The sequence below is a fragment of the Neophocaena asiaeorientalis genome, unplaced genomic scaffold (genome assembly GCF_003031525.2).
Source record: "Neophocaena asiaeorientalis asiaeorientalis breed wild unplaced genomic scaffold, Neophocaena_asiaeorientalis_V1.1 scaffold106, whole genome shotgun sequence".
NCBI classification, from domain to species: domain Eukaryota; kingdom Metazoa; phylum Chordata; class Mammalia; order Artiodactyla; family Phocoenidae; genus Neophocaena; species Neophocaena asiaeorientalis.
Window position 1 is genome coordinate 3,617,930 of NW_020172597.1, and position 23,396 is coordinate 3,641,325.

Genomic DNA, 23,396 nt, shown 5'->3' on the forward strand with positions numbered 1-23,396 from the left:
GGCCCCGGCCCCGCGCGCCGCCCGCCGCCGCCCGGCTGCCCGCGTCCGCGCCGCTCTTCATGCTGGACCTGTATCGCGCCATGGCCGGCGACGACGACGAGGACGGCAGGACCCCCGAGCGGCGCCTGGGCCGCGCCGACCTGGTCATGAGCTTCGTCAACATGGGTGAGAGCGGGCCCGGGGTGGGCGGCGGCGACCCCGCGAGAAGGCGCGTTGGGGACGTCTGGCCGAGGGGCCCCTCGGAGGCTGAGCGCGGGCTGCAGGGGCGTGTGCGCCACCTCGGGCAGGGCGAGCGCCCTGCTGGGAGCGGGGAATCCCCTTGTCGTGGACAAGGTACCGCAGGAGGGTAAACCACCCGGGTCAGGGCAGCGAAGTCTCAGGCGGGTGGGGGTTGGTGAGCTGCTTATCCAGCAGGGACACACGAGGGATGTGAGTCCCAGAGGCGTACATTCACCCGCGGCCAAACACACCCGATGGTAAGATTCATGTAGTGCTGGGTGGATGCGGGCAGTGCCAGGAAGACAGTCTGGTCCTGGGAAGGGAGGCAGATGAGTAAACAGAGGCTGTGATGCTGTCACGTTGATAAGGGCGGTACTGAAGAGAGGGACAAAGTTCAGCGTGGAAAACCGTGGTCACATCATCAAAGCACCAGAGTAGAGATGAGGTCCCAGATGTTCTGAGTCCACAGCAGCCACTTCCCTGGGCCGCCTAGGGGTGGGGTGCTGCTGCGGGGTGGGACGGTGGGGAAGGAGTAGACTCTGAGCTTAGCGGGGCAGGGACTGTGGTCTTGTCACCCTGGGCTCACACCCGGGACTTGGCTTGTCATGGAATGAGTGTCCAGGCCATTGAATGACCTGATGGGCAGCTTGGACCCTCTTTGTTCTCCCACGTAAAGCCCAGCTTTTCCTCTCTGCAGAAATTATACTCCAAATCGTGGAGCCATTTACCCTTAAAGTTCTCAAAGATAAGTTTCCCATTACTAAACTCTCTTTAATCTACATTCATGAACATATATCCCCCACCTGCTTTGCCTCCTGTCTGTGGCCAGTGAGGGGCAGGAGTCTGGGCTGAGGCAGACACTAGGATGGACCTGGGGACCCAAGGACTACAGCTCAGCCTCAGGTGGGGAGAGCTGTGGGACCCAGAGCAGGGAGAGGACCCTTGCCATGGTCACCAGCCTCCCTTCACCTACAGCACCGCTCTTAACCCTCCCAGCAACCTTGTTAGCAACATGACATTCATCCCCATCTCCCAGATGAGGACAGGGAGGCTCAGAGAGGCAGTGTCTTGCTCAGGACAATGTGGCCTCTATGTGGCCAAGCCAGGACAAGCCCAAGTTGTTTGGCCCTCCATCCAGTGCTCAAGGAGGTGACGTTTCTGTGTCAGGAGGGCAGGCTTTCGAGGTGGAGAGAGCTTTCAGAGGGATTTCGGGAGAGGAACCCAGGGGTCAGAGTGACAGTAAGTTTTGTGGGTCTTCAGCCATTTGCCTAAAGGAGGCCCGTCTCCCCCAAACCAGAGCTTGTGATGGGCTCAGGTTGGGGAGCGAGCAGCAGGAGGCAGCCGTTAACCTCTGCGGAGAGCCCAGTGCCAGGCACAGGACTTGGGCTGGCGGGTTCTAGATGCCACCTTCCTGGTTAGAGGGCAGGGGTGGGGACTTGGGACAGAGGCGACCACATGTGGAACTGAGGCTGGAGCTCCGTGCTGGGAGCAAGCTGACCCCGGGCTCAGGACCAAGAAGAGCTGTGGATGCAGTCACCCTGAGAATGCCTCCAGGGGAGCCGTCCATCTGAGTGAGTCACCGCCTAGCCCATGCCCCTCTTCCCTCAGCATCCCCTGGGGCAAGGGGTGCACAGCCCTGGTGGGAGCTGCTGCTGTGAGTCGAGCAGCACCCTGAGCTCAGGAGGAGCTGGTTGCCCTCCAGCTTCTGCTCTGTGATCTTAGGGAAGTCCCTTGCCCTCTCTGAGCCTCAGATCTCTGCTTGTAAAATGGGGCTCCTAGTGATCCATCCTCAGAGTTGTTGTGTGATAGGTTGATAGAGGGGGAGCGGCAGAAAGTCAGCCCCCTTTTTAGGGTGAACCTGGCCCTGGTCAGTGCTGATACCAGACCCTCCCAGCTGCTGCTCAGCCTTGGTGTGGATGTGATGGAAATGTCCCCACATGTCTTATAGACATGTGAAACCCAGAAACAGATTTTTAAAGTCAGCCAAAGGTGTTTTTATCTGTTTTTGAATAAAAACTAGCATTTGAAGTTCCATAGTCCTATAAATACTCATTTCACCCATGCAGCAACTTGTGAAGCTGTTTTAGCAGCCTCATTTCATGGGCTCAGAGAGGTTAAATAACCAACCCAGGGTCACACAGCACGTCCATGGCAAAATCCAGGCTGTGGATTCCAAATCCCAGTTTCTTCCCACACCACCTCTGTGTGTTTCATGAAGATCTAAAGCCTCTGACGCTGTGGATTAACAAGCAGATCTTTGTTCAGTGGAAGCCTGGCCTGTGGGCAGTCCAGCCAGCTGTCTGAGGGCCTTCTTTATTCTCACGTACTAATTGCACTAGTAAAACTCCTTCAGTTCGAGTAGTTTTAACTGGTAATTACCTAGGCTGATGTGGGGGATAGAACCTACCAGGATTGTTTCCTCCTTTGGAGGCCCCGGCTCCAGGCCCCTGAAGGTCAGCAGCCCCTGAACCACCGTGGAGTCTAATAGCAGAGTCGCTGTGGCATCAGTACCCACGCCGAGGCTCCCACACCTGTTGGCTCCAGCTCCACCTCTGCTATTGGCCTCATCAGCTCCTGAGAAGCCAGTCGGGCCTGGTGCTTGCCGGGCCCCTGACCGTCAGTGGCACCTGTAGGACCCAGAAGCCTGGGCCTGCCGTCCAGGGGTCAGGCCTCTGCTTTTGAGCAGATGCTTTAGGAGCCGTGTCATGACTGACAGGGCCTGTGTTGGGGGCCAGGGCTGCAGTCAGAGCTGGGCCCTGCCTGGCCTGCCTGTCGATCTCCGCCTGTGGACTCTTGGCTCCCCTTGGCCAGGACACAGTGACGGGGCCGGTGCCCTCGAGGTGCGGACGGAGTCTGTCCCTGGTGCCGCCTGAGCTCAGGGGAGGAGGTCCTGATCTGGGAGGCAGCGCCCAGGTTCTTGTCCCTCCTGGGCCTGCCGTGGACTCCTGCCCGTCCCGAGCCACATCCCTTCCCTTCTCTGGGCCTCTGCTTTCCTGTCCGGCCCTGTGGCTCCTCGGAGGCAGCTTACCAGTCGGGCCTGGTGCTTGCCGGGCCCCTGACCGTCAGTGGCACCTGTAGGACCCAGAGGCCTGGGCCTGCCGTCCAGGGGTCAGGCCTCTGCTTTTGAGCAGATGCTTTAGGAGCCGTGTCGTGACTGACAGGGCCTGTGTTGGGGGCCAGGGCTGCGGTCAGAGCTGGGCCCTGCCTGTTGATCTCCGCCTGTGGACTCTTGGCTCCCCTTGGCCAGGACACAGTGACGGGGCCAGTGCCCTTGAGGAGCGGACGGAGTCTGTCCCTGGTGCCGCCTGAGCTCAGGGGAGGAGGCCCTGATCTGGGAGGCAGCGCCCAGGTTCTTGTCCCTCCTGGGCCTGCCGTGGACTCCTGCCCGTCCCGAGCCACATCCCTTCCCTTCTCTGGGCCTCTGCTTTCCTGTCCGGCCCTGTGGCTCCTCGGAGGCAGCTTATCACACCACCACCTGTCCCTCCACCCAGCTCGGTGTGACTGGCTGGACCCCCGAGGGCCTCAGCCGGCCCAGCCAGCCCTGAGGGAGGAATGAGGCAGCAGAGGCCACCTCTGCATGTTCCTCCTGAGCCCTTCTCTGCATCCTCTCCTTGGAGCACCAGGTGCCCATGCTCTAGAGTGAGAAACTGAGGCACAAACAGCACTGCAGGCAGAAGTGTAGTCAGAACTGGATGGGCCATCTTCACTTTTGTCCTGACCCTTCCCTGGACTGGACTGATTCACTCCCGTGATCCTGGGTGGCTGAGGACACGGGCGGGGATGAGCTGAGGCTGTCGGATTCGGGAGACGCAGGGCTCAGTGCGAGCGAGGGACCTGGCCCGGGTCCTGCTCAGCCCCCTGACCTTCACCTCCGTGAGCCCCAGGGTCACTTTCTTTGGTTCTTTAGTAAGCAATTCTTGCATATTTTCCTGAATTCACTCCACAAATTGTCATGTAGTACCTGCTCTGTGCCAGGCTCTGTTCTAGTTCCTGGAATATGACAGGGAATGAAACTAAGTCCCCCCTTGTGGAGCTTACCTTCCAGTGGGAGAGAGAGACAGATAACAGTACATCAGCCACAGGTGATTGTCACGTGGTCTAGACAGTGACGCCTCTCTCTGGAAACCGGGAGCGGATGGACAGTGGGAGGGCAGGCAGGACCGGGCTGGGGGTCTGGCCTGGGACTCAACAGAATTTGCATCATGACTCCACCCACTACTCTCAGTGTGATCTGGATTTTCAGTCCACCTCTAGGAACCTCAGTCTTCTCCTCTGTAAAATGGAGATACTCATGGTACCCACCCTAGGGGCTGTTCAGGGATTGTGTGAGATGACACCCAGGGATGACCACATGCCCAGAACCTCCTTGTCTGTCCTTTCATCTCATCTCACATTTACTGTCACATCTTTCTTTAATAAGAGGACAGTGAGGCTCAGAGAAGCTAGGTGGTTTTCCCAAGGCCACACAGCTGGTCAGTTCCCTGCCTGCACATCTTCTGCTCTTGTCCTACACCGAAGTGTCCTCTCCCCCGAGTCCAGGGGCCATCGTTAGGTGCAGTACATGCCGCTGAATGTGACTGTGTTGAATGTGTGTTGTAAACTGAGAATCCTGTTTTGAAAGTGTCTTTATTGCTTTGGGGTTTACAAATAACGCATGCCCATTGTACAAACTTCAGACCACAGAGCAACATATAACACAAGTGCCCCTGGGAACCCTATTTCTACCAGCCAGCCTCCTCAGGCAGCCACTTTCTGATTTCTATCACGAAACATTCCTTTGATCTGTTCTTGAACTTCGTGTGAATGGAATCATACATTCCCTACTCTGGGTCTAGTCTTTCACACAACATATTTTCTTGAAATTCATCCATGCTTTTGTTATGTATGTTGTTCTCATATAAGTGAGTTGTTTGCATTGCAAACCATTCTTATTAAGGGACATTCGGGTTGTTTCCAGTTTTTGGTTGTTCATAAAGCTATCTGGACGTGCTTGTACACATTCCTCTGTGGATATATTAAACCTGGATTTTCATCCTGACTCTGCCACTGGGGAGCTGTGAGACATCACACAGTTTCATTTTAAAGTCTCTGCACCTCATTCCCTCACCTTTAAAACAAGGTTCATAAGGGCTACCTCCCAGGGTTGTGTAGGACTAAGTGAAACATGCAGTCAGGCCAGCCTCATGCCTGCCACACGGTAGGAGAATAATAAATGGGAGCTGATATATTGCATCCGACTTCCGTGCCTTTGCTCACATTGGACCCTCTACATAGAATATACTCACCCCCATTTCTTCTTTTAAAAGGGATGGGCAGGGTTTTCCATAAGCCTCACTCCTCCCACGGCTCCTCCTCCGAAGGGACAGACTCCTCCCATGGTTAGAGCCCTCAGCCTTGCTCGTCTGGATTCCTTTTAGGATTCTGCCTGTCTGATCTGGGGGCACATCTAACCCCTCTTTCTGCTACTCCCCAGGAAACCATGAATAACCTGAGAACAGGGGCCAAATATGCGTCTCACGGCAACCCCCAGACTGCACCCCCCGCCCCCGCATGGCCACAGGGCAGCCTGGCAAAGTTGAGGGAACGAGGAAGGCGGCGGGAAAGCAGGGAGTGCCCAGAGCCAGGCGGAGGAGGCTGGGCCTGGCGGGTGGCACAGAAGCAGGGCCAGCCTCCCTGTCTTTGCAGATCACCCTGTCCCTCCCCTGGGACCTGAGTCCCCGCAGGGCCCTGCCTGGGGGACAGTGGCCTCAGCAGGCCACCTCTCAGGTACCTGTTGACGGAAGAATCTTGTGAACAGGTGACCCCCCCATCTCAGAATTGCCACCCAGAGATAGTCCAGGGCCACTCATTTTATATGGGCTCCAAGTCTGCAAGTCCACGTGAAGGGCCCCTAACCTGACACGTGACCCCCAGCAAGTCTCTGCCCCTCTGGGCCTCAGTTTCCCATCTACGCAGGGTTGCCACGAAGCCCTTTCCAGCTCCCACAAAAGAATGTGTCCCCCACCCTCCCTGCCCACTGATGGGGCTCCTCCAGGGCTGAGGCACAGGGCGGGAGGACACCCGCCACTCCTCACGGGCACCCATTCCCCACGGGAGAGAGGGGATGTGTCACCGTGACCACGTCCTTCTGGAAAGCCCCACAGTTCAGGCCTTTCCTGGGTTTGAACTGGAGGAACCGCATCCTTCTTGCTCACATCTCCTTGGATCTATGTTTGGCCTTGGCGGGCTTGATGTGGTGCAGTGGGCAGGTTGTTCCCTTTTAATTTGGACTCTGAAGCCGGCCGAGGCCTGGACCAGTAATTATAAGCACAGAGCCATTTATGGAAACAGCTCTTGAAAAAGTCAGTAATGAGAACTGACTAAAAATACCCCCAGGAGTGAAGCAGGGGGCCTGCTCTGGGCAGCGCTGAGATTCCTGGGCGGGAGGAAGCCCTGAAGGGGCAGAACCGTGGGGGTGATGGATTCTACAGCTCACTCGACACCCGCACGGGCCACGGAGACCCGGGTGTTTCCTTAGGTCTGAGGGGCCCCTCGGCCTTGTTACCGGCAGGACCAGCCAGACGGGCCCAGCCCATCCGCCTCCGGGGCCCCAAGGGAGCCTGTCCTCCACCTCGGGGGCCGGGCCGTGAACGGAGGCGAGTCCCACAGTAAAGTGAGAACATGGGTGGCTTGGGGTGGAAACCCTCGGTGATGTGGAAGCCACTCCCAGACCAGCAGGACGCCCCAGCCCAGGGGCTGCGCTGCTGGATGCTGAGCCGCTGTCCTGGGGACCAGGAGCCCTTGGGATGAGGGGCCGGGCCTCCCCTCTCTGGGCCCCTGGGACACGAGGGGCGGGATGAGCAGACTGCTGAGGCCTCCCGTTTCCACCCCACAAGGCTTGGGTTGGAAACCCTCGGTGACGTGGAAGCCACTCCCAGACCAGCAGGACGCCCCAGCCCAGGGGCTGGCTGCTGTATGCTGAGCCGCTGTCCTGGGGACCAGGAGCCCTTGGGATGAGGGGCTGGGCCTCCCCTCTCTGGGCCCCCGGGATGAGCAGACTGCTGAGGCCTCCCGTTTCCACCCCACATTGTTCAGTCTGTGTCCTCAAAGTGGTCACCGTCCAGAGGGCAGAAGAGCCAGGGACGGGGACCCCCGGGACAGGGACAGGGAGAGACCGGCAGGCTGATGTGTGTGGGCTCAGAGGCGGGCAAGGGGGCTTTCACAGCTGGACCGAGAAGAAAGTAGCCTTTATACTTGGCGGGATGGGGCAACTCCGGAGAGAGCGGCTTCGAGGAGGGACTCCAGGGGGAGGGTGTTTGCACCAGAAGGCCCAGGAGGCCGTGAGGATGGGCAGGGCCAGCCTGTGTGGGTGAGGGGCGGAGGCTGGACAGCAGAGCCAAGCGTAAGACCCTCCCATGGGCCCTGAAGGGCTGGGGAAGGGTTTGAGGGCAGGAAGGACTGTCAGATCAGAAGATGCCATTCTGTCTCTCTTTCTAAAAATTTTATTGAAGTATAATTGATTTACAATGTTGTGGTAATTTCTGCTGTACAGCAAAGTGATTCAGTTATATATATTCTTTTTATATCCTTTTCCATTATAGTTTATCACAGACGTTGAATATAGTTCCCTGTGCTATACAGTAGGACCTTGCTGTTTATCCATCCTATATATAATACTCTACATCTGCTAATCCCAAACTCCCAATCCTTCCCTCCCCCACGCCCCCTTGGCAACCACAAATCTATTCTCTATGTCTGTGAGTCTGTGTCATAGATAAGTTCATTTGTGTCATATTTTAGAGTCAACGTATAAGTGATATGGCATTTGTCTTTCTCTTTCTGACTTACTTCACTTAGTATGATAATGTTTAGGTCCATCCATGTTGCTGTAATGACATTATTTTGTTCTTTTTTATATATATACCTCATCTTCTGTATCCGTTCATCTGTTGATAGACATTTAGGTTGTTTCCATGTCTTGGCTATTGTAAATAGTGCTGCTGTGAATATAGGGGTGCATGTATCTTTTCAGATTATAGTTTTGTCTGGATATATGCCTAAGAAGAGAATTGCTGGATCATATGGTAGTTCTATTTTTAGTTTTTGAGGAATCTCCATACTGTTCTCCACAGTGGCTGCACCAATTTACATTCCCACCAACAGTGCAGGAGTGTTCCCTTTTCTCCACTCCCTCTCCAGCATTTATTATTTGTAGACTTTTTAATGATGGCCATTCTGACCAGTGTGAGGTGGTACTGCATTGTAGTTTTGATTTGTATTTCTCTAATAATTAGTGATGATGATTATTTTTTCATGTGTCTATTGGATGTATGTCTTCTTTGGAGAAATGTCTATTTAGGTATTCTTCCCATTTTTTTGATTGGGTTGTTTGTTGCTTTTTGTGTGTGTGTGTTATTGAATTGTATGAGCTGTTTATATATTTTGGAAATTAAGCCCTTATTGGTCCCATCATTTGCAAATATTTTCTCCCAGTCCATAGGTGGCTGTCAAAAAATTCGGTTTTTTTTTTCTTTTTTTTTTTTTTGGCTGTGCCGTGCAGCATGCGGGATCTTAGTTCCCCAACCAGGGATCGAACCCAGGCCCCCTGCAGTGGAAGCGCGTAGTCTTAACCACTGGACCACCAGGGAAGCAGATTCCATTCTCTTAATAGGCATGCTGAACTGGAAGAAGAGGGTGTCTTTTGAAACGATAAATTTTAGTCAGAAACAAGACAGATTTGGGTTGTCTCAGTGACTCTAAATTTGGTCCAGGGCACAAAAATAGCCCAAGGCTTTATTGGTGTCAGGCTGGCGGATACAGGGTGTGGCATCTAGAGATCTAGCCTGTGTGGAGGGTGCAGCCCTCAGACGTGGGAAGGCAGAACATGGATGGTGGCCGTGGTGGTGGAGGCTGCCTCGTGCCCCCAGCAGGCTCTTTCTGCAAATGTGGGATCTGGAGGCCATTTTATCAGAGGCTGGAGGAGAAGGCCGAGGGTCTGAGACTGCTTATTTTCCTAGAGCCACAATAAGGGGTTAAGAAAGTAAACACTCTGACTGCTTCCCCAAGTGGAGCTTTGTAGAAAAGAAGGTACCTGTGGAACCAGCCGTGGCATCGTGCGTCCCCAGTGCTGGGCCCATGCCTCACCACTCAGGTATCTCAATGGAGCTGGCTGTCAAGAGTCTCTGTTGGCTTCAAGAAACTACAAGTGGCTTCCAACCCACCTCACAGGGTCGTGAAGTGTCATAGCATCAGCAAGAGTTGAACTTTATTAAATTCTTCCTAGGTCACAGAACTTCTTTGAATCACTGTGATGAATTCTTGAAGGCTGAGAAGTAGGATTTATTGTACATGAACTGGCCTTGCTTCTCACTCCAGCCTCATCTTGGACACCTAGACCCTGGACCACTAGATTCCAGCCCTGTGGACCTCCTGGATGTTGCTCAAAGATTCAGGGCCTTTGCATTTGTGGTTCCATCTGCCTGGAAGGCTCTTCCACCACCTCTTCACATGACTGGTTTTTCTTCCCCCTCCAGACTTGACTATTTATTTCCCTCATTTAGGGTTTAGAAGAGTGAATTGATTCCTAACATTCTGCAAAGGCGGTGGTTCTCAATCTCCCAGGAGACATTTGGCAGTATCTGGAGACATTTTTGGTTGTCACAGCTGGGGAAGGGAAGGTGGTGCCACCGGCATCTAGAGTGCAGAGCCCAGGGATGCTACTAAATATTCTACAGTACACTGTACAGTCATCCACAGCAAAGAATTTTCTGGCCCAAAATGTCAATAGTGCCAAGTTTGAGAAATTCTGTCCAAAGATGACCAATGTTGCTGCTGATGACCTAATGGATGTTAATATACGTGATACTTTTCAATCTATTACAGTTCTCTCTGATGCTCAAGTTGTCCCTTCCATGGCTATTATGAAGCCTCTTCAGGTTAGCTTCAGAGTACTTTTAACTCTCTTCTAGGAGGTTCAGGGAGCTTCCTTGCCTTCTGGGATGAGATGTTCCAGGCTGTGCTTACGCATTTCCTGCCCTGGGTCAGAAATGGGTCATTTCTCTAAGAGCCCTGGTGCCTTGTGGTGGAGTTGATCATTTAAGACTACACTCGGGGCATTAGAGCTCCCCACTGTCCCTCATTGGCCACCATTTCTAGGCTTTTTCAGTGGACAGAGCTAGGGAATATGTATTTTCTAAGAGAAAAAAATCATGAGTTCAAACAAATATTTCCTTTTTTAAAAAAATTATTATTTTTTGGCCACGCCAGGCAGCATGCAGGATCTCAGTTCCCTGATCAGGGATCAAACCTGTGCGGAGTTTGGAAGTGCGGAGTCTTAACCACTGGACCACCAGGGAATTCCCCAAACTAATATTTCTTCTTTTTTTTTTTTTAATATTTATTTATTTATTTTAGTTTTGGCTGCGTCAGGTCTTAGTTGCCCCACGCGGGATCTTCATTGTGGCATGTGGGGTCCTCCGCTGTGGCGCGCGGGCTCCTCTCTGTTTGTGGCCCGCATGCTCAGTAGTTGTGCAAGTGAACTTAGTTGCCCCGCGGCATGTGGGATCTTATTTCCCCAACCAAGGATCAAACCTGCGTTCCCTGCATTTGAAGGCGGATTCTTAACCACTGGACCACGAGGGAAGTCCCCAAATATTTCTTTTTTTTTTTTTGCGCTACGTGGGCCTCTCACTGTTGTGGCCTCTCCCGTTGCGGAGCACAGGCTCCGGATGTGCAGGCTCAGCGGCCATGGCTCACGGGCCCAGCCACTCCGTGGCATGTGGGATCTTCCTGGACCAGGGCACGAACCCGTGTCCCCTGCATCGGCAGGCGGACTCTCAACCACTGCGCCACCAGGGAAGCCCAATATTTCTTTTTTTAAATTTTTGTTTTATATTGGAGTATAGGTGATTAACAATATTGTCAGGTGTACAGCAAAGTGATTCAGTTATGCATACACGTGTCTATTCTTTTTCAAGTTCTTTTCCCATTTAAATTATTACAGAATATTGAGCAGAGTTCCCTGTGCTATACAGTAGGTCCTTGTTGGTTATCTATTTTAAATATAGCAGTGTGTATATGTCAATCCCAAACTCCCAATCTATCCCTCCAACTAATATTTCCAATTCAAGCTTAGGATTATAGACTTACTTAAATTCTTTTTTTTATATTTTATATTTCTATTTTCTTTTGCACTGAATAATTTGGTCCTAACAACATTAATATGATAATCAAACATATCCTACACGTGTAATAGGTGTAGAATAACGTCATCATAGCAATACGATTACTGAAAAATTAAGATTTATTTTTAGTTTATTTTGTCCTTAAGCTATCCCACTAGGGATTTACAGTCAAATTACTCTGTTTGAAAATGACTTGAAATAATTCCTCACTGTGTGGGTAAGCCACCAACTCAATATACCCACCATTTATTTACTTTATTCTGCATTTTAGTCTTAGGTATTACTCTTTGCTTTTGTATTTTGAATTATTCTTGTTTTATACTTATGTGAAATATTTACAAAATTTACAAAGCAAGGGACATTCAGAGAGGCCTGGCTTCCATGCCTGTCTCCTACACTCTGTCTCTGTTCTCTTCCTCCAGCAAAAGATAACTACATTTTTTAAGTTGAAATATAGTTGACATACAATATTATGTTAGTTTCAAGTATACTACATAGTGATTTGACATGTGCACACATTATGAAATGATCCCTGTAAGTCTAGGAACCATCTGTCCCCATACAGAGTTATTACAATATTATTGACCATATTCTTTATGCTGTATATTACACCCCATGACTTATTTATTATAATAACTGCAGATTTGTATCTCTTAATCCCCTTCACCTATTTCACCCACTCCAACTATTTTTTAATTAATTTATTAGTTTGTAGTTTATCTCCGTTTTAAAAATACAATTACATATATACGTACCTATGATGTGTATGCATTTTTATAATATTTGTATTTTGATCTGTTCTTAGATAAAAGGTATATTATCTGTACTGTTCACCTTAGCTCTCTTTAAGAAAACTGTCTCCTGGAGATCACTTTATTGCAGAATATAGATGATCTCTTTGTTCTAATTTACAGCTGTTTAGCACCCCATCATGAAGAGGTACCGTGGGTCACTTATTCCATCTTCTGTTGATAGACATTTGGGTTGTTTCCAGTCTTTTTCTGTAACAAGTTACAAAATTGGGTCATAACAAATAGTCTTGTATGTACATCTTTTTGTATTTTTGTGAGTGTGTCTTTGGGACAATTTCTTAGAAATGAGATGTTTGGGTCAAAACATGTATAATTTTGCTAGATATTGCCGGATTCCGCTCCATAGGGATTATGCCATTTTGCGTTCCTGCCAGCAATGCACGAGTGCTTGATCCAGTCTTAGAGTGTCTTTCTGGAAAGATTTTTCCAAAGTACCACATCTAAAGTAACCCCACACTGGGGGCTTCCTTGGTGGCGCAGTGGTTGGGAATCCACCTGCCAATGCAGGGGACACGGGTTTGAGCCCTGATCCGGGAAGATCCCACATGCCATGGAGCAGCTAAGCCTGTGCGCCACAACTACTGAGCCTGCACTCTAAAGCCCATGAGCCACATCTACTGAGACCGCATGCCACAACTACTGAAGCCCGTGCATCTAGAGCCTGTGCCCCACAACAAAGGAGCCACCAGAATGAGAAGCCCACGCACCCTGCAATGAAGAGTAGCCCCCACTCACTGTAACTAGAGAAAGCCCACGTGCAGGAAGGAAGACACAATGCAGCCAAAAATAAATAAATTGATTTTTTTAAAAAATAAAGTAACCCCACACTGAAATGGAACTAAAGGTATAACTCCAATTTTTAAAATAGATATATCCAGAAAAAATAGAAATAAATACAGATGTGTGTTTATGCCTGGGTTAGTATACACACATATATTTCCTAGCTCTGTCCACTGAGAGCGCCTAAAAGCATGACACTTTATTTTAATGAGCACACCCTGTGCTCAGAGCTTGGTGTTTAAATCCCCATTTTATAAATGGTAAATGAAATGAACCAGAGCTCCTTGGAGAAGTGACTGATGTCAGTGGCGGGGAATGGGAAATCAAAAGATGGGCCTGGAGCATCTGGTGGTGCCAGACAATTAGGAAGTACTCAAAAAAAGGATGGGGGGGGGGCATGTCAAAGGGACAAGGGGCCAACCCAAAGGTGCTCCCAATGGGCAAAGCTAGAACAATCTGAGCAGCAATTGTATTAGATTATAACCTGCAGAATAAATGAAATATCCGTGAACCCATAATGATATAAATAAATAACAGAATAATTATGGGAAGAAGGGCAAGTCTTCCTTTCAAAAGAATTCCAGTTAATAAAAGTCGAGGGAAAGAAGGAAATAGAAAATCACTATTGCAGACATGACAGTAATAATTGCTCAAATTAGTGGGCAAAAGTTTGAGGAGAAATATACGTGCAAATCTCAAAATCTCTCCCTAAAGATAGTTATTATTTCCAAAAGAAAAATAATGACATTACAGTGAAGATACCTGGCAGATACCACCAGATTCTTCAGAGAGGGGGAATAATTTACTATCCTCTTGCTTCAGACTCAGCAGTCCCCCCAGGACGACAACGGAGAGAAGATTCTTGGCAGGACTTAGATGGCCAGGATCCAGAACATAGGCCAGGCAGGGAGCACCCCTTTCCCTGCACCCCCCAGCCTGTCTTAATCTGCCAGGGGACCCGGGAATGAACTTCCCAATTCCACAACCTGCAGCAAATTTTACCAGGAAAACCCAAGAAATCACATTGTGCAGACCTTGGCCTTTCCCCTAAATTCCCTCTACAGAGCACCCCACAGTAGCAGCGGGGCAGGAAGCAGGGACCTGCCAACTCCAAGGTGGAGGGCTTATGCTGTTTTGTAGCCTTGGATGGTGGAGGGCCACTGCAGTGAAAAGGAGCCCAGATGGGAGCCAGGACTCCTGGGATCTGTCTCCACGTGTGCATAAAGTGAGAGGAGACTGTATGCAGTGATCTGTCCTTGAGCTCTGATGTTTTGGAATCTTCACTTTCATAAAGAAGGGATCCGTTTTTGCTTTGTGCCCGAGCTGGAACACAGTGGACGGCACCACTGGCATTGCTGAAGGGCTGCCTCTCCAGGCCTGGGCATGTTTGGGAGATTCCAGACCTTGGTTATAGGGGAAGGTGGAAACTGGACACCAATGTGCACCAAAAAGGAAATGCTCCTGAATAATAGGTTAGAAGCCTTTGCTGGACCACACCAAGTGCGGCCACGGTAGCAGATAGGGCTTCTTACACTTTAATTTCAATTTCATCTCTGTATCAAACACTTTGCAGATGTGGATTCCGAGGCCCACAGGATCAAGTGTCTTCAGAAAGGTCAGGCAGGTGGAAAGGAGGCAATTTGAAGCCATCCAAATGCCGTTCAGATGCATTGATATATTTTTATTTTATATAATCTTTCATTTCGTACTTTTATTTAGAGGAAGAAAACTGAATGTCTCTCTTTTCTCTTCCATGGCTTTTGAGTCTCACACATGAAACTCCCAATGGTGCTGGCAGGATGTTATTACTTTGACATGTCAACTAAGTTTGGAAATTAGAGGTCAACACCCCTCCCACCCCCTAAGGAATGGCCATCCCTCCTATCCCATGATCCCTGTCCTTTTTAAAGCCCTTTCACAGCCTTATGTGGAAAGGATCCTAGGATCCCCACTTCCCAGATGAGCAGACTGAGGCCACCCAGGGTAAGTACCTGATTGCTGACAGGGTCAGGGCTGGGACCAGAAGCCCCAGCTGCAGGTCAGAGCATCTACCCTTCTCAATGCTGTTTTAGTGGCTAAAGCAGGGGCAGCCAGCCCAGGAACTACCATAGGGGACATCTAGGTCCCAACAAATGCTGTTTCTTAACACCAGCTTTTGAGAAACATCTTCCCCTAATCCACAGAAGCAACTACTGAAAAGCTGTACATTCACGTGGTTCCAGCAAAGAAATGGAGTGCTCTCCTTCGGCTACTTACAGTAATGTCCAGTTTAATGACGCATCCCAGAAGTTTTATCAATTTCCGACGAAAATCATTTTCCTAAAAATGTCCCACCTCTCATGCTTGCCTGGAACACTGGGGCAGGCAGTTTCCCGTGCTGGAACTATTGGGCAGGGGTGGGGGGTTGGGGGGGGCATGTATCGATTTCACGAACCCACAGGACAGAAGCTTGGATCTGAGGTCAGTCCAGGTGAAGAGGGCTCGACTCAGCACAGGCGGGCCCCCAGGTCAGCAAGGGAGGGAGGCCACAGAGCTTGGTGCCCGCAGGAGCTGGCAGGTTTGTGGTTGTTCCCTCAGTCCTGGATCCAACATGAGTCAGTGTCAGGCCTGCAGACAGAGGCTCCCAGTGACCCACCAAGGGTCACCCACTGTGCCTTGGGGGCAGACATACTTAAGAATGCTTTGAGAGGGGTCAAGCTCAGGGCATGGCTGAGTGACCCCTCCGTATTCTTGGGGCCACACCCTGTGACAGCCAACAGCCTGGACCTATTTCATCCTGCAGATCAGGGATGCTTACACAGTCACGTAACCGAGGTGGTCTCTGCAGTTACCGAATCCACGGAAATTGTCCCCAAAGCTCTGTGTGGGAGTGTGTAGGGAGGAGGGGACTCGTGTGGTGATATTCATGGCGAGCATCACTCGGCAAAGGTCCAGAACCCTGCCCTCCATGCCCTGCCTGTATGGGAGGACCCGGATCCCTCCTGTGTCACGCTGCCCCTGGAACAGCCTGGCTCGTGGCTGGGCATTTACTGCGGGTCCAGCACCCTGTCAGATGATGGAGGTTCTATTTTCCCTCCTCCCTGGTCAGGGGATGAAATGCCCATCTCCTGCCCAAACATGTGTCCACTGGCCCCGCCCAGCACAGCTGTTTGCCCATCCATCACCGGACCAGGTCTCCACCGCAAGGACAGGAAGTGGTCCCCCATCCACCTCCACCACCAGGCTGGTGACTTGTGGTCACTGAGTACAGTAGTCAGAGAATTTTTAAACAGACTCACAGACATGTAATTAAAATCTCAGTGTTGGTTTTGGGGGAAGGCTCTGGGAGGCTTCCGCCTCTGCTTTGCGGAAATACAGATTTTTAGTGTTTGAAAGTGACAGGAGGCTAAAGTGAGACGCTCTAAATATACCGTCCTGGGCATTTCCGGGCAGCTGGGGAAATATGGGGTTTATTCTGCTCCTGTGATCTCTTGCCCAGACTGTTAGAGCAGCCCTGCCACTGGCCTGCCTCGGGTCCCCTCCAGCCTGGGCTTTACCCTCGCCTCCACACATAGCTTCCACTCTACCCTTAAACCACACTCCCTTCCTGCCCAGAGCCCTGACCCCCCAACTGGCCAGAGCACAGCCCATGCTCCAAGGCCAGAATTCCAGCTCTCCGCAGTCAGGCCACAGCCAGACTTATGCCCTGAGCCGCACATTGCAGGATGATGGGCGGCCCTAGCACCTCACACCTGTGCAGGACCTCTGCCTAGAATGTCTTCTCCCCCACCTTATCCACCTACCAAGAGTCAGTCCCATCCTTCAAGGCCAGTTCAGGTGTCACCTCCTCTGGGAAGCCTGCTCAGATCATGCCGTGGGACCCTCCAGCTTCCCCAGCACTTGACCCAGCATCTCCAGGAGCTGTCATCCTACCTCGCCTCTTCCTGGTTCTTTCCGTGTCTCCCTCTGGCCCCCCTTCCTGCTTCCCCTTGTTCCAAAGAGGGTCCTGCCGTCCTTTCACCCTTTGCTGGGCTTTATGGCTGCTGTTTTCCCTGCCGGTGCTGTCGTTCCTTGGCTCTAGGCCTTTGCTCAGGCTGGACCCTGCCTCTGCAGCATCCTTCTCCCTTGACATCGTGGCAAATTCACTCTCACCCCTCAAGGCCCAGCTCCAAAGCCCTCTCTCCCCTCAACTCCCATCCACATACCGGCTGACTCCGGGAGCCCCGTCCTGCCCAAGTGCACTCAGCTATGTCCCTGCTGCCACCGTGGCCCTTTTCTGCCTCGGGTCTGATGTCCATCTCCCCAGAGGAGGGACCTGTCCTGTGCCCCATCTGTGGGTCCCAGAGCCAGCGGGCTGCTGAGCGGGGCAAGCTGGATTTGGGGCTTGCGGACCAGACATGGACACTGCCCTTGTGGCACCGCCCTGTGCCAGGTGCCGTGCCAGGCGCCTCACGACACAGCTCCCCGAGCCCTCTCGGCACCCAGGAGGCAGAGCTGGGACAAGCCTGTTCTCGAGGAGGGAGCGGTCCCACCCAGACTGCCCGGGCCCCCAGGTCCCACCCGGCCCTGCCCACCCCGGAGCCCGAGCTGGAACCACAAGTGACGGCCAGTCCCACTTTGTCTTGCAGTGGAGCGGGACCGCACCCTGGGCCACCAGGAGCCCCAGTGGAAGGAGTTCCGCTTTGACCTGACCCAGATCCCAGTGGGGGAGGCCGTCACGGCCGCGGAGCTCCGGATTTACAAGCTGCCCAGTACCCACCTGCTCAACTGGACCCTCCACGTCAGCATGTTCGAGGTGGTCCTGGAGCAGTCCAACAGGTGCCTGCCCTGCGCCCCGCGGGCCCACTCAAGCCTCTGTCGGAGGGTCCGGCCCAGCCCTGGGTGCCGGGGGGTATATTTCCCAGAGGACAGAAGGGGAGCTTCCTGGGCAGCCCACCCTCAAAGGACAAAGATTGTTGGCCCGAGGCCTCGTGTCACCGTGGGGAGAGGCCCAGCATCAGTCCTGGATTCAAGTCCCCACCCTACTGTCCGAGCTGTGGGACATGGGCAGGTCACTGAGCTCCTGAGCCTCAGTTTCCGCATCTGTACACGGGCACAGTAACACCTTTGTACGGTAGCCACAGTGAGAAAAGGCATGTAAGGCACCCAGGTCAGAGCCAGGCGGGGTAGATGCCCCACTAATGGTCCCCCAGGAGGGCACTGGAAACACATAGGCAGCTGTGCCGGCCCTCGGTTAATTGTTCTTTCGTGTCCACAGGGAGTCTGACTTGTTCTTTTTGGATCTTCAGACGCTCCGATCTGGGGACGAGGGCTGGCTGGCGTTGGACGTGACAGCAGCCAGTGACCGCTGGCTCTTGAACCGTAACAAGGACCTGGGACTCCGCCTCTATGTGGAAACAGATGATGGTAAGAAACACCTGCCTGACCGGTACTTCTCAAAACTGTCAAGGTCATAAAAAAACACGGGAGGTCTGAGAAATTGTAACAGCCCAGAGGTGCCTAAGGAGTTGTGATGACTATATGCCAATGTGGGACCCTGGGTGGGATCCTGGAAAAAGGACGCTGGAGAAAACTACTGAAATCTGAGTAGATCGTGATGTTTAGTAAATAATAAGATACCAGTATTGGTTGATTAGTTGTGACAAATGTGGTTCCAGGACAGTACGTGCTGGGAACACAAGTGTGGGAACCGCTGACGTGCAGGTGGATCTGGGGGCAGGGGGACGGGAGTAACGCGCCGGGGAGGAAGGGTGACGATGAAGAGGAAGGAGACGGCGCCCAGGCTTCCCCGGAGGGACGTCGACTCGGGGCCTCCGTGCGCCAGTCCCCAGATCCCTCCAGTCCCGCCTGACGGTCCGGACCGGTCCCGCCTCCCGCCTTCGCGGCCCGGGAAGCTCGGCGCCTCGGGCCCTGGGAGCGCGGAGACGGAGAGGGGCGGCGGGGAGCCAGCCGGGCGGCCGCGTCACCGCTGGGGACCCCCTGCCCTGTGACGCGCGGGCGGGGCGCGCACAGCCGCCGCCTGTCCCCGCTGGGCCCGGGGCCGGAGCCCTAGCCGGAGCGGAGCGGACGATGGCAGCCCTGCGGCTCCTGGAGTCTGCGCTCGGGCGCCGGGTCCCCGCCCCCGGCTCGGTGCCCGCGCTGGCGACGGGCGGTGTGTGCGGCTTCGCCAGTAGCGCCCGCGCGCGTGCCAAGTCCTACGCGGACCCCGTGGAGGCCGTGAGAGACATCCCGGACGGCGCGAGGATCATGGTCCGGGTCTTCGGCCTCTGCGCGATCCCGGAGAACATGATAGGGGCGCTGCTCAAGACCCGCGTGAAGGACTTGACCGTGGTCAGCAGCAATGTGGGGGAGGAGAACTTCGGGCTCGGCCTTTTCCTGGGGACCAAGCAGATCACCCACATCGTCTGCCTTTACTTGGGGGAGAACTCGCTCTGCGAGCACCGGTACCTGGCAGGTGAGCTGGAGCTGGAGATCACACCCCAGGGCACCCTGGCCGAGCGCATCCGCGCGGGGGGAGCCGGCGTGCCGGCCTTCCACACCCCCACAGCCTGCGGGACCCTGGCCCAGGAGGGAGGCGCACCCAGCAAGTACTTAGAGGACGGCCACATCTCCATCCTGAGTCAGCCCAGGGAGGTGAGGGAGTTCCACGGACAGAAGTACTTTCTGGAGCACGACGTCACGGCCGATTTTGCTTTGGTGAAAGGGTGGAAGGCCGACTGGGCAGGAAACGTCGTCTTCAGGGCCAGTGCCAGGAACTTCAACGTGCCCATGTGCAAAGCTGCGAGAACCTCAGTGGTGGGGATTGAAGAAATTGTGGACCTGGGGTCGTTTGCCCCAGAGGACATCCACGTTCCTAACATTTACTTAGAGGACATCCATGTTCCTAACATTTACTTAGGTCGAGGAATACAGGGGGGAAAATATGAGAAAAGAAACGAGCATTTAATGATCCGGAAAGAGGATGATGAAATATGCAAGTCTGCAGATAGTATAAGGACACAGATCCTCAAGCAGGCAGCTCTTGACTTTGAGGACGGCCTGTATGCCAGTTTGGGCATAGGAATCCCTCTTCTGGCCACCAGCTACATCAGCCCCAGCATAACCGTTCATCTTCAGTGAAAATGGAATCTTGGGCTTGTGTCCGTTTCCACTGAAAGAGGAGGTGGACGCAGGTCTCAACAATGCGGGCAAGCAAACAGTCACCCTTCTTCCTGGGGGCTGTTTTTTCTCCAGCGATGAATCATTTGCCATGATTCGAGGGGGGACACATCGACCTAACCTTGCTGGGAGCCATGCAGGTTTCCAAATATGGTGACCTGGCTAACTGGATGATACCCGGCAAGAAGGTGAAAGGAATGGGGGGTACGATGGATCTGGTGTCCGGTACCAAGACCAGAGTGATGGTCACCATGGAGCACTCCACCAAGGCCAGTGAACCCAAAATCTTAGAGAAATGCACCAGACTGTTGACTGGGAATTGGTGCGTGGACCGCTTTGACAGAGAAGGTGAAATCATCACCGAGAAGGCCGTGTTTGACGTGAGAGGACTGACCCTGATTGAGCTCTGGGACGGCCTGATGGTGGAGGACATCAAAAAGAGCACGGGGAGCACCTTTGCCATCTCCCCGAATCTCAGCCCCATGCAGCACGTCTAAACCTAGCCGGAAAATGAACCTTGGTCCCAGAGCGTGTGCTTCTCCCTTTAACCTCCTGGATTGCATCCTGAGAAAGCCGCAATCACATTTCTGCATTTCACCAGCATCTGGCCGGCTTTCTCCTGCCATCCCAGACTGGCTGCCACTGGATAGGCTTTGTTCTCTCAAGAGGGACATGCTTTTAATTAAAAACAAAAGGAAAACAGAGGCACTGACCTTATATGTCCTGTGAGTTCTGAGAAAGCTCTGCTCCAATCACCCTCCTCCCTGTCTGTGGTATTTACATTAAATTCTATGCAGCTTGAGATGATCCCATGGGAAAGGTTTCACTGAAGTGCCTACTTTCGTGAGTGGATAATGAAATATAGGGAAAAGTGATGGGGGAGGAACTGTTACCGAGCCCAAGCTCACTCTGCTCACTGCATGACAGGCCCGTAAATCAGGAGATGAGTTGTTGAGATAAGGAAGAACGACTTTAATTGGAAAGCTAGCAGATGGAGAAGATGGCAGACTAGCGTCTCAAAAAACCCATCTTGTCCTAGTCCCAATTCAGGCTCCTTTAATACGATCTTGTGGGAAAAAGGGGCAATGATCTTTCTGGCTACTTCCCACTGAACAGCGGTGATGAGGGGGTAGTTGTGAAATGGAATTGATCAGTTTTGGGTCAGGAATATTCCTTAAAATTTTTAGTGAGCAATACAATTCTCTTTCTTTATCGACAACTATTTGAACCTGATGAAATCTCTTCTACAATGAAATTGTAATCTCAATACTTATGCTTTTTGAAGAGCAACCTTAAGTCTTCTAAGGGTTCACAAACCCATTGCTCTCTAGGCCTCTCAGGAGTTGGGTCATTTTCTGATGACAGTGGGGCTACGTTAACCCAAGCGTGATGAATCCATGGCTTTACTCCAGCTAACTTGACAGATGAGTGCGTGGTAAGTAATACCACACGTGGTCCTGTCCACCTTGTAGTCAGATGGTGCTCAGGGCCTTGTTCTCTCTCGATTTTAACGAGGACTCCAGGCAGGAAAGGATGTAAGACTACCTCAGTTGGACAGGCAGACCTGCTGGAAGCAAAGTCATGAACAGAGGTTAGTATAGTGCCCGGAGTTTTAACATAATTGGCAACTGCTAGATCTTTCAGAGCATTTATAGATTCTCCCTCCCCGGCAGACACCTGGAATGGCCTACCATACAATGTCTCAGTGGGGCGTAATTTGAGCTGCTTCTGGGAGCCCCTCTGATCCGTGGCAGGGCAACTGACAAGGCCTTATCCCAAGGTAAATTAGTCTCTTGACATATTTTAGCAATGCTCCTTTTTAATATGTAATTCATTTTCTCAGTTTTTCCTGTTGATTGTGGCCGCCAGGATGAATGTAGCTTCCAGTTCATTCGCAGTGCTTTAGTTAATTGTTAGGTTATGGTAGAGACAAAAGCAGGCCCATTATTCACTTTGAAGGGGGTTAGGCAGTCCAAATAGGGGGATAATTTCCTTAAGGTGGACTTTAACCACTTCAGAGGCTTTTTCTGTCCTGGTGGGATATGCCTCCACCCATCCTGAAAAAGTGTCCACAAATACTAGCAGGTGTCTGAAATTTTCTGTGGCTTGAGGCATTTGAGTCAAGTCTATTTGCCAGTCCTCAGTGGGGCAGGTTCCTCTGTGTTGAGTTCCCATTTGGGGAGGCCTGATAGCAGTCTTTGGGTTATTTTTAGCACAAATCATGCAATTTTGAGCGACTTGCTGGTTGGTCCTTTGTAGGTTAGGCCCCATTATATATTTTTGTACTCTGTAGTCTAAGTAAGGGGCTCAAATTCACGTTCCTTTAAAGCCTCATAGAGGAGCTTTAGTATGAGCCTATCCATTGTTCGGGATCCAAATCCGACAAAACCCTGCCATTCCCAGAGACCCCCCTCATTTGTCTGTGAGTCTTGGGTGTTCCCAAGCCTGCAATTGCCCATTTTCTATCAGGCAAAAGACCCCGCTGTCCTGGAAGAATGACAAAACGCAGGTATGTGACTTGTTTCTTACATACTTGGGCCTTTTTCTGGGAGACCTTATATTCACAATTGGCCAAATAATTCAGGGTTCTTATGGTATTTTGTAGACGCATTGTATGCAGGGAGTGCTATGAGCAAATCATCCACATATTGGAGTAAGAGTCCTTCATCCAATATTAAGTTTCTAAGGTCCCTAGGCAACATTTCCCCGAACAAGGTAGGGGAATTCTTAAATCCTTGAGGCAGGACTGTCCAACAATACTGTTGGAGTAACTGTGCTTCTGGATCCTGCCGTTCAAAAACAAACAGCTTCTGGGATTCTTCTGCAATAAGAATGCAGAAAAAAAGCATCTTTCAAGTCCAAAAGTGAGAACCAGCTGAATTCTCCCAGAATAGTTGTGAGCAGAGTGTATGGATTAGATGCTACAGGGCGCAGATCGTGGACTATTTCATTAATAGCCCTCAAGTCTTGGACAAAGTGATACTCTGTTGAGTTTGGCTTCTTGACTGGGAGGAAAGGGGTGTTAAATGGGACCTACAAGGTTTAACCAGTCCTGTTTTCAAACTTTTTGAGAACTGGCTAAATTCCCTTTTGGGCCTCTTGCCAAAGAGGGTATTGTTTTAGATTAGATGTCCCAGTGTGCCTTTTTAATGGAATTTGTATTGGCCATGTATTTTTGGCCTTCCCTGGTGTGCCATCAGCCCACACTTCCAGCCTTACCTTTTCGTAGACCTCTGCCCACACTTCCAGCCTTACCTTTTCGTAGACCTCTGGTGGGTGCAGGGGA

The 23,396-nt window shown here is 51.8% G+C and overlaps 2 protein-coding genes across 2 annotated transcripts in view; both read left to right on the top strand.

Moving 5' to 3' along the window:
* Positions 1 to 23,396, top strand: part of LOC112395504 (bone morphogenetic protein 8B) — a 35,353-nt gene that overhangs the window by 509 nt on the left and 11,448 nt on the right. Inside the window, exons 2-4 of the mRNA XM_024738742.1 lie at positions 3 to 165; positions 17,581 to 17,770; positions 18,210 to 18,358. Coding sequence (XP_024594510.1) covers positions 3 to 165; positions 17,581 to 17,770; positions 18,210 to 18,358 — 502 coding nt within the window. The remainder of the gene's footprint in view (positions 1 to 2; positions 166 to 17,580; positions 17,771 to 18,209; positions 18,359 to 23,396) is intronic.
* Positions 19,022 to 20,081, top strand: OXCT2 (3-oxoacid CoA-transferase 2). Its single transcript, XM_024738772.1, has one exon. The coding sequence runs from the start codon at positions 19,022 to 19,024 to the stop codon at positions 20,069 to 20,071; it is 1,050 nt and encodes a 349-aa protein (XP_024594540.1). The 3' UTR covers positions 20,072 to 20,081.